The sequence below is a fragment of the Fringilla coelebs genome (assembly GCF_963513975.1).
Source record: "Fringilla coelebs genome assembly, chromosome: 1".
NCBI classification, from domain to species: domain Eukaryota; kingdom Metazoa; phylum Chordata; class Aves; order Passeriformes; family Fringillidae; genus Fringilla; species Fringilla coelebs.
Window position 1 is genome coordinate 46,602,370 of NC_140028.1, and position 16,733 is coordinate 46,619,102.

General features: G+C 40.2%; 1 protein-coding gene across 1 annotated transcript in view; it reads left to right on the forward strand.

Annotated features, from left to right (window-relative positions):
• Positions 1–16,733, forward strand: part of CHST9 (carbohydrate sulfotransferase 9) — a gene marked incomplete at both ends in the record, with an annotated part of 79,025 nt that overhangs the window by 60,809 nt on the left and 1,483 nt on the right. The window contains one exon of the mRNA XM_084216541.1: positions 1,893–1,930. Within this exon, the coding sequence (XP_084072667.1) occupies positions 1,893–1,930 (38 nt within the window). The remainder of the gene's footprint in view (positions 1–1,892; positions 1,931–16,733) is intronic.

The window sequence follows — 16,733 nt, forward strand, 5'->3', positions numbered from 1 at the left end:
GTGCATTTAAATCACAAAAAGAAAGAAGAGAGAACAAGGAAAGAATTACCATAAATTCTTCTTCACCTTTTTCTTAGTAGTGTCAGGAATGGCTGCACAGGTCTTTCCCAGTCTTTCTGTTCTTTTTTTTATATTTTTCTGAGGTAGAAACCACAAGTTTGATTGATAATGCAATTTGCATCTTGAGGCATCACTGGAAATACAATGGCATGAAAGGCTACTCTGGCAGAGCACACTTTTCCCTCAGGGCTGACTTTAGAAACTCATTGATGTCACTTCCTTCCTCAGTCAGCAAGTGAATTTTCACTAATTCTCAAGACCAGCTGTCCATGCTGTCAACAGAAAGTTATTAAAATTCCTTTAAAGTGAATCAAAATAGCCTAAAAACAAATGTACTGGGAAACAGGAAAGCATCAGTATTCAAAGTCCACAAACCTTTGAGCAAAATAGTGTTGATCTAACCAGAGATTTCAAACACTCTGCTTTCCTAGCAACTTGTATATCATTAGAGAATGCTAAAACACATACCCCTTTAATCTTCTATTACCAACAATCTATTTGGCTAAAATATTTGTTACAAGAATAAATCTTATTTCTCCTAAAGATGAACTCACTGAGCAAGGGAATACATTTTAAGAAGTCTCCCCTAAACGACAGTTCTGTGGAGTTTTTTGAAAGCATAGCTTTTATATTTAGCAAATAAAAACACAACACAAGCGTGCAGGAAGTAATTATCATAAGAGACAATCTTATAATATAGCCTAAAGTAATTGTCTTCATCTGAATAATCTATAATGCTTTCATTGAAAAGAGGAGTAGTTTCAGGGATGGGAAGGGAGGATCATTTTCCTTTAAGTAGAGTCTTTATACTGCACTTTAACGCTTTAAATATTTTCACCTAATTTTAAAAATTCTGTTTGTGCCACACCTATCAATATGGAAAAGTTTTGTTGAAATGGAATATCCTTTCCAGGGCTGGAGGTGGCAGCCACCCGAGCTAGGCAGGCTCCCCTGACACTTAATAGTGATACTGACAGGTTGTAAGTCCTGTCCTATCATTATTATTTTTAAAAACCCTCAGGGTGCACGTAGCCTAGCTGGATAGACAAGTGTGAAATTCCTGACTTTCCCCAATATGTGTGGGCAGTCTCCAGCAGCAAACTGATACCAGCTGCCCTTTTGACAACTAGTGCATGGGAGCAGCAAATGAAGCAAATTACTGCCCCTTTTGGTGAAAAAGCAAAGAACTGGTTTGAGGTGTCCTTGCTGCTGGAGTCCCAGACAGTGTAGAAAAGCAGTGTTCTGTCCAGGTTTTGGTTTTATCTCCAGAAGCAAACTGAAGGGCGCTGCAGAAGAATAAGGAAACAAGACCATAATTCAGCTTGCCACTTTGTGGATAATATCAGGATAGAATTTCTCCCTGGGCCAGCTGGTACTGAGCCTCAGTCTTGACACAGGCATTTAATTTTATTTTAAGGTAATGGCAGAAGTTGCTTTTCTCCTCCAGTGGTCAAATCGTGAGCTGGATGCTACCAGTCTCTTGGTCACGTAGGACATCTTGCAACATTAAGAGGCTTCATACTACATGTTAGAATTTTTTTTTTCTCCCCTTTGAATGTTTAAATATTTTGTGGGGTTCCAGGTTAGCAAGATTGGCTACCTATCTCAGTCTTCTTTCTATCACATCTCTTTTATAAGATTTATCTCTTTTATGTGATTTGTTTTAGGTGCATTTCCATTTCAAACTGTCAAGTAATTTCTACATGTTAAATTCTGTTTCTTAATTATAGGTTTTGATTATTTTTTTACTAATTTACTGTTTGTTGCTCTGCATGTCCCCTATCATATTGATTAGAATATATAGAAACTATTTTTTTTTCTTTCCCTTTCAGAGTCTGGGAAAAAACTGCAACAAGAGACAATTAATCAGGTATTTGCAAACTTTCATACTTTTTGTTAACTTAATTTTTCAGACAGTAGAGTTGTGGCAAGTAGAAAGGAGAACTTCACGAGATACACTAATATTAGCAATACAGGTGTGCTAAGGAGCACATGTCAGACAACTTGCTGGCTCTGCAGATGTGTTGATTCACAAGAGCAGCCATCATTTTGATCTAAGATTTGCCATTTAAGCAATTCAGTTCATCTACTTCCCATGTTGGTGCTGAGAACAAAGCCCAGAGGTAATTTGTTCATTGGTATCAAATTTTGTGGCACAACATTATACCTTTTTTTTCCCTTTTGTTTGCTGGTATCCCTTTTAAAAGGCAGAAACCTATTGATACAAATTCCTGAACGACACATGTAAGCAGTGTGTTTCAGGTTTTCTTAGGTTATTTCTGCCATGAATTTTCATTGAGGCTGCACTGAACTGTGACATTGCTTGCAGAGGCGTTTTCCGTCCTGTCTCTATTACTGTATCAAGAGTAATTACTTATGAAAAAACCTTTATATATTGCAATTTGTCATTTCAACATCAGGAAAAGCATATAGAAACGAAAATGAAAAAATTTCTAACCAGAAAGAGAGGAGGAAACCTAGAGTTTTCTTTCCCCGATGACATGCCCTTGTGGATTGGAAGGACCCAACTGCACAGGAGCAGTGTGCTCGCTTGTCATTCTTTGGCTTCTTGTCCTCTTGCTGAATGCTGTTGTCCAGATGGCATATAAATGGGCATCTGGATTGTTTGTGAGATTTATTTTGAAATACCACTTAAAAAGCAGTCATTAAAATATTTGCAGTCCATCAATTACCCTCCCTTAAGCCATCTTCCTTCTGAGCTATATATCGAGGCATTGGAGTAATCACATCCCAGTTACCTGTGAACTGGTCACCAAGATGAAGGACTAACCTGGCAGGGGAATGACCACCTAAAGCAGCCTGGTTTGGGTCTAGCAGCAAGTCCCCTGCCGTGGCTGAGCATGGCACAGATGTCAGTGTGTCCTCTTCAGTGGCAGCACTCAACACCAAGTAAACCCTGGCGTGTCTGCACACTTACGGGAAGCCTTGTGCTGTGGCACCATGCAATATTCAGAGTTTTTACAACATTCTCGTTATTGAGAAACTGATGGATAGATATCCAGTCCAGAACATGGCATTGCATAAGCAAAGGAAACCTTTCACTTTTTAAAATAACTGTAGAAATATTTTGGAATTTAATGGGAGTTATGTGCTTTGACTGAGAGTTTATATCCTAGAACAAGTCTAATTAACTTTTATAACCGAAACTGCGTTTAAAAATTAACCTGAAATCTCTTGCAAAGCCACTTTTGGGAGTCTCTGTTGGCCAGAAGGGGGGGCACTTGTATTTTTAAACCACAACTTGAGGCAACATTGGCAGTGTGAGAATGGTTGATTGGAGACCTAATTCTGCACATTTTTTGTGTTACAAAATCTGCTCGGTGCATGACATTGCCCGTTTCTGAAGAAGAATATATTGCAATAAAAAAAAAAACAAACTTGCCACATTTTCAAAGGGTGTACACATTTTCAATGTGCTGTACTTGGTGTGACCAGTCTTGGTCTTTTCCTGCATGCCACTGTCTTGCCTTCATTAAATGGTTCACTTGTTTTGTCTCTCTGCAGTTAACCTACGAGTACCTAATATTGGAAGAATATTATGTTGTCTTGATATGCTGAATGTATGTAAATAAAGCTATGAAAAGTTGATTTGTGGACATTCCCATTTAAATGGGTACTACTTCTGCTGGCGATGTCCCATTCCAGCTGAATATCCTTTGGATTTCCAAGAACTGGAAGAGTGTTTCAGAACAGAAATCAATTTAATTTTCGAGTTTGTCCTTTAGGGCACAATTACATAAGCACTTCATATTTGATTTGTACTTGTATTGATTCAACAAAAATATTTAAATGGGTGTTGATCATGATGCAATATCTGTAATGGAAGGATTCCTTTTATTTTCAATACTGAAGTTAAAATTTTATATGCAGGGTAAGATCCTTTAGTCCCCTTTAAGTTCAGATCAGCAACAGGGAGTTAAACTGGCTGCCAGTAATTTAAGTGAGGGAGAAGCTCTCTGCAGAAGATGGATGATGTTACGACTTGACAGGAGCAGGAGTGCAAAGGGGCAAATAGCAGGAAATATCTTGTTGAGAGGTGAGTGAAACAGAGAGGGGATGGAGAAATGATAAAGCTGCTGTCCCAGTGATCTCCTTCTGGGTAAATCCTGACTGTCTGAGTGCATCTGGGACCTCTCTAATCTTGAAGACCACTGTGGTTTCTGTGTGGTTCTTAGCTCTTCTAAAGCCTAAGCAAAGTTTAGTGAAACATGACATAGACAAAACACTAAGGGAGTATCTGCTTCCAGAAACCTTTCACTACAGTTGTCATCTTCACTAGCTTTTGTTCCCTTTAATCATAAGTCATCTGCTGGTTTTCCTCGAACACCATTTTTGTCATTCATGTATATAAATATGTATATTCATTTAACAGCAGTGGTCATCTACCACCAGCAGTCAACCACATGTAGCACACATTCTGCTTTTCAATACCTGTTTTTAACTACCTTTGCAACTTCAAGGGTAAGTCCTGGCACCAATGTATAGCATGTTAATGACTGCTGAGGAAAATGAAAGAAAACAAGAAAAAATCTTGTGTTTCTATGTAACAGTATTGGCAAAACAACACATTACAGACCACAAATCAAAATGTATCTGGGGAAATCCTTTATGTTTCATCCTTAACACTCGTATTTGCTTGTCTTGTGGTCTTAATATACACTCCTACATACAGTTGTGTCCAGTGCCTCTGAATCTCTGAAGGACTGACAAAAATATGCATAATTGCATTTGGAAGTTGGACTTGCTTGCAGAGTCAGACTTTTGATTTAAAATCCCAATTGTGTTTGAGCTCAGACTTGATCCTGTCCCTTCTACAGTGAAGCTGCAGGTTAAGTTGGGAGACTCCACAATATCTGTCCCCCTGTTTTGTCAGAAGTTTTTTGTCAAGGCAGACTCTCTTGAAGAGGCACATCCATCCCTCAGGGAGTATTCCCCTTTCTGCACGTGGGGCTGTGAAGCAGGAACACAGAAAGGATGGTGATGAGGCAATGTACTTGCTAGAGCTGGGGTTGGACCATGGATTACTGCAGCTCTGACATACTGTCAGTATGTGCACACCTTGTGCCAAAGGAAAGAAGTCAAAGATAACTCAAACCTCTGTTAAATGACAATATAAGTTTGTTGCACAGACCATGATGAGGAATATGAATATGACCTGGAGGTTGCTTCGGGCACATGGTGTAATAAATCTGTATTAACATGACTGAAAACTTCACAGTTCAGACCAAACTCCTTGGTTGTCCTTGTGCACTGCTGTAGTTTACTCCAGTTTTCTCCTCTACTCCCTTCATCGTCTCAGATGACCTAGCTAAAAAAAACTTCAGTCCATTTATGCCAGCTTCCAAGTCCTGCCACTTTGAGGTTATCTGATAGGTATGGTCCTCCCTTCTGTCTTCTCAGTTTGGGATAATATTCCTCAGTGTTACATACTTTATTCCCCCAAAATTAAGAGTTTGAAAATCTATGAGAGAGCTAATGCATTTAGCCCACTAAACAAACTGAACTATTGCTTCACCCTCTTGTGCTTTATAGAATCACCTAATGGTTGAGGTTAGAAGGCCTCTCTGGAGATCAGCTTGTCTAACCCCCTTACTCATAGAGCCGGTAGCCCAGGATCACATCTGGCTGGACTTTGAGTACCTTCAAGAATAGTGGTTCCTCTGCTCCTGGATATTCCTGGATGCCTGTGCTTGATAGTCACACAGTAGAAATGCATTTTGTTGCAGTTATATGGAACTCCTTGTATCTCAGTTAGTGCCCACTTCCTCCTGTCCTGTCACTGGACATCTCTGAAAAGAGTCTGGCACCATCATTTTTACTCCCCCCACTTCTTCCCTCCCAGGTTATATGCATTGATGAGATCTCTCCTAGCCTCCTCTTCTCCAAGCTAAACAGCACCAGCTCTCTTGGCCATTGCTTGTATGTCACATGCTCCTAACCTTTAAATACCTTATTGCCCCTTCACTGAACTCAATCCAGCATGTCTACCTCCATGTCCATTTACACACTGGATGCATTCCACTATGCCCACATCTCCTGCACTGGGAAGTCCAGAAGCACACACAGCACTCCCAGTGTGTCTGTGTCTCACCAGGGCTGAGCAAATGTGAAGGATCACCTCTCCTGATCTGCTGGAATTGCTCTGCCTAATGCAGTCCAGGAGGCTGTTGGCCTTTTTTGCTTTGAGAGCACATTGCTGGCTCACAGGCAGCTTGTTCTCCAGTACCCTCAGGTCCATTCCTGCAAAGCTGCTTTCTCACTCTGCAGCCCCCAGCCTGTTCTGGCTCCTGGGGTTGCTCTTCCCCAGCTGCGGGACTTCGCATTCCATTTTGTCAAACCTCATGAAATTCCTGTTTAGCCATTTCTCAAGTCTGTTGAGGTCCTTGTGATTGGCAGCACAGCCCTCTGGTGTAGCAGCCACTCCTCCCAGTTTTGTATTGCCTGCAGACTTGGTGAGGGTATGTTCTGTCTCATCATCCAGGTCAGTATAAAGATGTGGGACACTTTTGGACCCACCATTGACCTTGGGGCAGTAATGAACAGCCTCCAGCTGCATTTTGTGCACAACTGTTTGAGCTTGAGTTTTCAGTCCAACTCATTGAGCACTTACCTAACCTGTACTTCATGAAGGTGTTATGGGAGTCTTAGTAAATGGGAGCCTTAGTAAATTTGAGATAAACAAGATCCAGTACTCTCCCCTTGCCGCTGAATCAGTCATCTCCTTGTACAGGACTATTAGACTGGTCAGGCTCAATTTTCCCTTCATAAATCCATGCAACATGAGATTTAGCTGGAGGACAGTCACCAGTGGAGTACCCCAGAGGTCACAGCTGAATAAATACCACTTAACTTCTTCATTATGTACTGGGATGATGGGATGGAGTGTACCCTTAGGAAGTTGTCACAGGATGTAAAACTGGGCTGAGGAATTGCTGATACAACAGAGGGTTGTGCTGCCATTCAGAGGGGCTTCAACAGGGTGGAGAAATGGACCAGCAGTAACCTCATGAAGTTCATCAAGGTGAAATGCCCCTGGGGAGGAACAGTCCCTTGCTCTGTCATGCTCCCAGGTAATGAGGTGAAGCTGATCAGCCTGTCATTTCCTTGCTATCCAACCTTAAAGATAGGAGAGGTGTTTGCTTTCTTCCTGTCCTCAGGAAACCTTCCCCAGCCACCATGACCTTCCAAAGATAATAAAGAATAGGTTCACAGTGACATCCTCCAGCTCCTTCAACACTCATGAGCACATTCCAAAAGCTCCTTGTTTCTGTTCCATAAGGACTTGTTTCTGTCTAGTTTGTTTGAATATTCCCTAAGCTGATCCTTCTCCACCAAGGGAAATCTTCCTTACTCCAGGCTTGAAGTGGGGCCTCACCAGTGCTGAGTACAGAGAGACAAACCCTTTCCTAGTCCATATTTTTGATTCAAACCAAGATTCCTTGATTTGTATCAAAAATACAAATGATTTTGATAGAATCCAAGCCCTTGGCCACCTGGGCACACACAGTGGATCAGATCCAGCTGCTGTTAACCAGCACCCCCAGGTCATTTTCCACTAGACAACTTTCCAGCCACTCTTTTCCCTGATCCACTAGGTGGGCCACCTGGTAATCTCCTATAGGTTCTCATTTGTTCACTTGTTTGAGGTAGACAGCTCTGAGCCCTATCTGGTTGAATATGAGATCCTTCCTGCTCCCCCTGCACATTTTGCATCAGTAAGCAGAAGCTGCATTTTTTAAATTAATTTTTAATTTTTTATCTGATATATTGTCAGATAAAATCAGTTGGGAAAAAAGGTTCAGTTTTTCCCTACACATAACATTTGCTTTCTTCCAAGCTGATAAAGGTTGCTTCTGATAAGATTCTCTGCCCCCTTTGAGTTCAGATAATGTAACAGTCCTTCACTGATTAGTTCATAATATATAGTACCAAGATGGTGACTCAGAAAAAAAATGCAGGAGGAACCATCATTTAAATAAGTACAGCAGACACTTTTATGTGAGAACCTTCTCAGTCCCTTGTGGAGGAAACTGTTTCTCAGACTGTATGGACAGGAACATAAATGCAGTGTCTGAAGATAAAAATACCTTAAATTTTAGGAAAAATTATTCTTTTTGTGAAAAAAAATCAACACAAACAAACATAACAATATGTTGAATGCTCAACAGAAGTATTAAAAGACATGGTGAGAGGTTTGAGCAATGAAGGGCAGCCTAGACTGGGAAGTTGTGTGGCAATCCCAGTTATCAGATTTCTGTCTCTTCTTGCTCTGTAAAATGGCAAGGTTTTTCTACCAGTATTAATCAGAAAGTAGGAATCACAATATTCACATGGGCTAGGCAATTATTATCTTTCTGTGGTTTACAGGCATGGAAAAATGAAGTGTGAAGGTCAAAGGACTTGCAGAAAACCAAACACTGTGGCTCTGGTGGGCACAGCTACCCTTAAACACCTTAAAGTGCTGCTCTTACCATTCCTGTGCTTCAGGGAGGGATGGAGCTTGAACTAGTTAGTGTTTGGGTGGCACACTGATCAGCTGTGGCTCTACTTGCATATTAATGCATATTGGGTGGATAGCCACACAAAAATCTGCTACAGAACAAGCTAGTGTATTTTCTTTTACCTGTGATAGACATGACAGCCCCATTCAGTGAAACAGGGTCAGTCAGGGTGAGGATGGAGCGTGCAGTGAATAATGCCCTTTGTCAATTCACACTGTATTGTGAAATTTGTTTTTTCCCACTGTAATTTATGAATGCAATAATTACTCTAGTATTATTTTTTTCTGTCTAGAAATTAATACACAAATTTCTTTAAAAGCGTACAAATGTAGGCAAACATGTGTTTGGGATATTTGTCTACCTAGAATGCATTTACATTTCTATTTCTTTTTTATTTACCAATAAAGTCATCTAATTTGAATTAAATGCTAATTTTGATTGAAGGGAAAATGCTTTGAGACCTCTAGAGATCTTAGTGTCTCTTCCAAAGCAATTTGGGAGAAATTGAATTCTTCATGCCTGAATATACATTAATATTCTTCATTGAACTTAGTTTCATTTGAAACTTTTCTTATTATTTCTAAAAGAGCAAGATGTCTTGTTTATGCTGGAAGATAAGTGTGTTTACCTGCAAACAAGATAGAGATGGATTCTGTTTACCAGAAACAAAAAAAAACCCTGTGAATCTTGCCACAGCCACTAATGTGAGGAATTCTGATTTGTGTGCAGAAGCACAGCAGTAGATTTCAAGCCTCTATTCTCAAAGCACTTGCTGGGAAATGGGAGCCAGGGTTTCAGTCCAGTTGTGCAGGGTTGACCTCCAGGATTAACACCCAGCAGTTTGGTCAGCTTCCTGCAAAATATGTCTACTCATGCAGACAAGGAAATGGGTACAGGGTCTCTCCTGTGCAGGCTGGGTGCTGATCAGCAGGGGCTGAGACATGGCCCCCCTTTGGGTAAAAAATGTTGGTGTCCCTTTTCTTAAGAGAGGAAAATAGATGTTGTCTGAAATATGAAATGCACTCAAAAATTCCTTCTTGGCTTGAGTTGTGAACATGCAAGAGATGCTATTTATTCTCAAATTTGTGTTTCAAACACACTTGAAAAGAGCAATTTTGGGAATTGCATTTGTCAACAGCAGGAACTGTTTGGGTGATTTGATTTGCTTCTGTGCTTTAAGTTATGAAAAAGTAGGCCCATAAGCATTACTTAATGAGTTAAGTAAGAGATCAATATGTAATATACAGAGATTGCCTGAAAGTGTCATCTTCAGACTTAAGCTCCCTCTATACATAAGGTAAACCTACCTGTTACAAAGCACTATGCTTCATAAAATGAATATTGCATGCTTAGTTCAGTCCATTTTGAATTTCAGGTTGTTTAAAGTGCTTTGCTGTTCTGTATAGAAATGTGAGTGAGTGTTGGTGAAGATTTCTGGCCACTGACCATAGTGTTTAACTTAAGTTTTACTGATACAGAGGAGAACTGAGCTCAGAATTAAACAATTTGAACACACCAGTTTACCTGTGCCCAAAACAAGTGTTGCTAGGTAGGAAGGAGGTTGGGCTAAATATGGCCAAGTGTTAAGAGGTCCATGACCTGAAAATTGCTTTTTATTAACAGGGCATCTTAGCTGCACATCTAGGCTGTCATGCCCTCCATGTTAATTGGCTGCAGACTGTGCCCAAACACTAGCTGTCAGGTCTGCAGTGGCCCTGTGCTTATTTTCAAGTCTGTAAGTTATAGTGCAAAGAACCAGCACCATAAAACTTTTATCAGGAGGCAAGACAAGCAGCATCAGCATTGCACTATCTGAAACCAATTTATTATTGCTGTCAAGTGACCTTCACTCTTATTTATTTATTAGTAATAAGGGAGTGGAGTGCTTTTTTTATTTGCTATACTTGGTTGCAGTTGTATTGGTGAATCTTTAATCTGTCACACAAAACTTAGCTTCTGATAATAATAGCATCTTTATTGCTACTCTTTCTATTATTTATGCCTTGATCTTTCTTATTCCTCCCATTCTAAGCATGCTTTGGAGAATCCAAATGCTTTGACTGTGAAGGTGGAAACAGGAGGGAGTTAATTCCAGATTTGATCAAGAATTGGCAAGTAAATTAGAGCTTAATTTCCTTCATCCAAGTTGCTGACCATGTGAATCAGCTTGTGGAAGTGGCTCGTGCAGACTGTCTTGCCTCATTAGCATGACTTTGTGCTTTCTGTAGATCAAGACAGGGCAGGGAGAGGAGGGGAGGCTGGTGCAAAGCCAGGAGTTGGGTATCTATGAGGTCTCAGCCAAAGACAAACGGATTTCTCCTGTCTCCTTATTAAGTACACTACTATATTTGTGATAATGTTACTGTTTATCTCACGCCATTGGGCCTCTCCAGTTTCCCCACTGCCTGTGGGCCTGGCTTGTTCTCCTCCAAAACCATCTCTGGGCTGGGGCTCTCCCTTCAAATTTTTCCACACCAATCACTGACACTTGGCCACACCATATAAAAAGAAAAAAAACCTCTCTTTCCCTCTGCCCTTTCCTTCTTCACTTTCATGGTCTGTATCCTTGCCAGAACTCCAAGTCACCGTGCAATGAGATGCTGGACTTTCTGCTAACAGATTCTAGGGGCAATAGCCACTGATTTACAAAGCTGTGTTTCGAAAAGCAGTATTTAAAATTACTGGTATCTGTTAATTAAAATTTACCTGCAGTATTTTTTTCTTACTATGATCAGTTATTCTATTTTGTGTCTAGCTCAGAGTTCACAAGGATCTCCTTTGAACCTAATTGTAATTCAGCTACAAACTATGAGGTTTGCCTCTTAGCCTCTGAAGGAAGTTCTGAGTATCTTGTATACTCTTTTTTCTTTTTTTTTTTCCCTCAACCTGTTTAGTAATCTTAGAGATGCTTGGTACAAGTACATGTGTTTTAGGGATACATATCTCATAGGAAAATGTGGTGTCTGTGTCAGTAAGGTCTTGCCTCTGGCTTTTGAGGAATGTAGCATCAGTGATATGCCCTGAATAAATTAGATAAGCCAAAAATTCATGGCTCTGCTGGGAGGTGAGGGGTTAGTGCTGCCTATTATCTTTGGAGTAGCTGATACAAGCACAAGTGATGAATCAAGAGGTTTATCTCCACTGCACAGAAGGTGAAGCACCTCATCAGCAAATATTTTCTGTCACTTGTGGGCAGCCTGAATAGTCTCTCTATTGGAAGATCCTGTGGGAGTTTGTTTAGCTCACCAACATTACACCAAACATCTGCTATGATATGGGAGGGTACTGAGCATATTTACATGTTAGCTCAGGTAGCATTGTAGTAGTAGAGGAGTCTGATCATTCTGAATTACGTTTTCCAAATTGTCTTCCAGCACAAAAGAGGTTAGGATAATCTCTCCTTTTGGCAGGCTTAAGAAAACTTGCACATACAAGTACAGCTCTTCATGTTTCTATGGGTGAAGTGAGGTAGTAACAGATCCAGGTTTCACGGGCTTGCTGAAAATGGGAATTGTGCAAACTTTTCCTCATATTTATATTGCACCCCAAGTCTGAGCTATCTGCCACAATCCTGGTCCTCTGATTAAAAGACTCTTCTAAGTGTGCCCAACAATTATCACAGAATCACAGAACAGTTTGAGTTGGAAGGGACCTTTCAAAGGTCACTTAGTCCAATCCTCCTGCAATGAGCAGGGACATGTTGAACTGAAGCAGTTTGCTCAGAGCCCCCTCCAACCATTATGTGCAAAACTTGAGGTTTTAGGCTGAAACTACTGGTTCCAAAGATTTCAAAGACTCACAGACTCCTACCATCCAAGTAAGAGGATGTTTGTTTTATAGTCCTCCACTATTCAAGCAGCTTTCCACTAGAAACCTTAATTAAAATACTCATCTCTATATGCTCCTTGATCATTTTAGAGTCTGAGTGTGAACTGGAAAGTGAACCTTGTCTTAAATTACTCTTTGTCAATTTTCTAGAGGGATCCTAGGTAAACAGGTAAGTTGTCAGCAGAGAAAAGCACAAGAAAACAGAATATTTCTTTCCTGTACTATTCTTCATGCTATATTTTCTGTTGGGCTTATTTAATTTTATTATTCTTGTTAGTAAAACTGAATATCCAACACTAAGGCATTTAGGAAACATAGCACTGTTTGCACTGCAGGCCATTAAATCTTTGTAAATCAGCCCTGGAATATCAGCCTTTCCAATACATCATTATCTTTTTGCATGGAGAGTTGCTCTAATTGCAAACTGCCTAGATGAGATCCCACCCGTGCATTGTAAAATCTCCACAAAGCATAATTGGATGAGTCTTAACCATTCTTGGCAGTAGTCAATCTCTTCTACCTCAGTGGCTTGTGAAGGTATTGAAGGAAAAGACAGCTTCCATGTGTATAAAAGAAGCCATTGGCTACTTATTTTCACAATGAGGAGAAATGCTTTTTTGAATGGGGAGGAGCAGAGAATCTAGAGCAGTAAAAAGGTAAAAAAAAAAAATAAAAATCCACGAACCCATTAATGACTCTAAAATGCCTTTTGTTTCAACAGCTCCACTGAGTTGCCTGCCAGTAGCCACACATCACAGAAATACTCCATTAAATTCCATTTTTTCCTCGAATTTAAACTCATTTTTAAATCTGTCTTCAGTTCCAGCCTAGCTAAAGTGAGACAGTGCCTCTCCTTTTCTAAATGGCCACTTCTTAACTTTCTTTCAAATGTGTTTATGCAAACAGAGGGCAGTTTGCACAATTACTGGCAAAGGTACAACAATTCCCTGGGTTTTAATTCTCAGACTAAATGTGTGCAGCCTGCTGCACAGGTTGTCAGCATGTCTTAAGGACAGCCTTGCATCATTCCAAGGTAACCACAGAGTTCACCTCCCATGTCAGGCAGCTGGTTCCCAAACTTAGCAGCTCTTTGGAAAGCCATAAAATGGACATTCCTGTCCTTGGACACTTGGCTCAAAGAGTTTGGTAAGGGCTGTCTGCATGGGAAGATCTGGATCCAGAGTCAGTGTCTGACACTGCCTGCATGCTGCCTGCTGTTGGTGTATGTTCAGGTGGTTTTCAGAACAACAATGCCCAGCAGCTTGTGGGATGGACTGTTAGGAATGCAGATATATGGACATGGATGTTTTTTTAAAAGTGTTTATTGGTTTTGCAAGTTTTTGTTTACCTGTTATTGCTGTGGACAAAAAAAATATAACATAGAGATGTTCAGATCTTTAAAGTGTCATAAAATGCACAACAAAGCATCACTGACACCAAGAGCAAGCCAAAGAAGCCAGCTCTCTTTATGTAAGACTGGTGTCATAAAATATTTAAATCCTTTCAGAGTGTGTGGCTTTCAGTGTCAGACTGTCAGGCAGCTTTGCTTAAGGAACATGACACTATCTATTAAACAATTTCTCTTAGTTTCCCAAGAAAACTGTCTAGTTAAATATTTCTCATAAAAAATAAAGCTTGATTCATCTTTTCATTCATCTTGCCTTTATTACGTACTTATCTAGTTACTCAGGCAACTGTATAGAAAGGTTTGATTTCTTTTTTTGTTGTTTGTTTTTTGTTTTGTTTTGGTTTGTTTTGTTTTTTGTTTTGGGGTGGGGTTTTTTTGTTTTGTTTTGTTTTGTTTTAGTTAGAAAACTTCCATGGCAATGTACCAGCCATTATGCCTTTGGAAAATCTGTCCCTATTCTTAGAGCAAGTTACAGCCAGCATTTGCTGCAAGGACACTGTGCATCATGAGACCATAAAAACATATATTAGCCAACATAAGTGGGATGAGTAAAGTCTCAGAGAGAAGGGGAAGAGGAAAGCAACTAATAACATTTTACAGATTCAGATAACTTCTTGGTCCTCAGATCCTCCTGTATCATTGCTTTGGCCCTAGGGTTTTGGGGTTTTGTTTGGGGCTTTTTATTTGGCTTAGGGAGGGAGAGGTAGGCCTGTAGGCCTGTGGGGGTTTTGGTTTGGTTTTGGTTTTCTTTTGGGGGTTATTTTTTATTTTGCTTTTTGTTTGAGCCTTTTTTGCTAAGTGACTCTTTCTCCTTTTGCCTCATCTCACTAGGAAGGAGCCCCTTCCAATTGCCTCCAACGATGCATATGTTGTTCCTTTACACTGGTACTGAGATTTCTCTGTCCATCCTTCTCTGAAGTCTTTAATCCCACAAAAATGTTTTAGTAGGGATTTAGGGATTCCTACAGCTGCATTCACAGTTTCTGCAACTAAAATACAACCCTCCTCTGGTGCCATCTTGGGTTACCCTTGAGGCTTCTCCTGGATCCCAGGCAGACTCTGAAATGGAACCAAATCAAGACCACACACACCTTTCAGTCTGTCCTTTTCCCTCCTGTTCTAGTGGAACTGGGGCATCTTCCACTAGTTCAGGATGACAGGATGGCTCTAGAAGGCTGAACTTTCCTATGAAGTATAGGGCTCATTTTAGTGGCTTTAGTTTGAAATTCAGATGGTTTAAGTTTCTTTGCACAGAAATGAGCTGCTAAATCCAGGTGATGTACCATAGGAAGTCATGAGGTACTGCCCTCTCTGAGTTCTCTCTGCACTGGGGAACACCAGTACAGCCATGTGTCATTGGAGACTGTCTTCTAAATTTTCAAAATCACCAGAGTTGCACTGATGAACTTACAACCTTCAGTTACTTTAGCACTGACACAATTTTATTCCTACTTCTGTTGAGCTTTGTATTGTGTAGTTGGTTTCTGAGTATCCCCTATTTTTCATCTCACCTTTTTAAGTTCCAGGCTTCCCTTTTAAGGTAAAAACATTTAAATTATTTGTAAGTCTGGTTCTGCAGTTGCAAGAATGGCACTTTGCCATTTACTGTGATGCTGAAACTCCCTTTGGGCTCATAGTCATACCCTGATTTACTACTAGCATTGCTTTCTGTTGTTACACACTGACTTAGCTCCTGAACTATTTCCATCATAGGGCAGAAGGGATAAATCTCTAGACACATAAGTTTCATTTGTTTTAAAGAATAAAAGATTAGACAGAATACATTTTTTAAAAATATGTTAGAAAAGTGGACCACATCAAATTCAATGAATTCAAGTATTCTTTTGCATCTCTAAAAACACCAACATGCCTTCTCTCTCACAGACATTGAAGTCCTGCACTACTCTCTTCTTTTATTTGTTTTCACCGATACAAAAATCAGTTCAGTGCCATAAAGACCTGCTTGTCAATGGCCTGCAGCAGTACAGAAAAGCCTGATCCCCTGGGTTTGTTTTTGTGATAGGAAATTATTACACTGCAACGTATGCTAACTTTTCTTGTAACTGCTTTTTTTTTTTTCATAGGCTTTTTTTTGAACTGGAATTCAAATTGTGTTCCCTTCATTACAACTTCTTACATTATTCCTCTGAAATTTTAACAGCTTTATTTGAATTGACCTATGAACTTTATCATCCCCCCAAATCCACATGTATGGTCTGCCAGTGCACAAAACAACTTTCCAGTAAATGTTTAATCACTTTATGTCAAAAAAACCTTTTTATGTAGCTTTCCAAAAAAAAAGTTAGGCTCACTGAAGCAGTCAGGTAGTCTGTGTTTGTCTGTCTATCTAACCATTTTTCTGTAACTTGCAAGAAATTCTTCAGTCAACTTGCATGATACAAGACCCTGAAGAATCTGACGTCAAAACACAGATGCAAGCTTTGCTGTTCCTGCAGTTTGTGGATTGCACAATGCCTGAGGACTTACAGAGAGATGTTTAGGAGGAAAGTCTCATCTTTAACAGTCTTTGCAGGGTCACTAGTTAATGATTAGTTAGTTGGTGTCATTAATGTTGATGTTTAAATAAGTCAGATGGAATAGGCTCCAAAGGCATCTATTTTTCCTTATCAGCTGTGAAAGCAGCTGAGGTGCAGGCACCTGTGCCACAGACAATGTATGTGCATTCAGTCCAGTGCATGCACTTCCATCACCTTTCTGTGTGCAGGTGGGAGTAGGACCGCTTTGGAGGGATGTTTTTTCTGTCACTACATCCTGCTCAAACCAACTGATGTCAACTCTTTAGGGCCCCTGGTTTTGTCCCCCACCACCACTGGGGGGCAAGAGCTGCTCCAAGTCTCGGTGGAGGGAGTAGATCCAACACCTGTTACTGTGATTGTGCCAGTGCACTCCAGAGA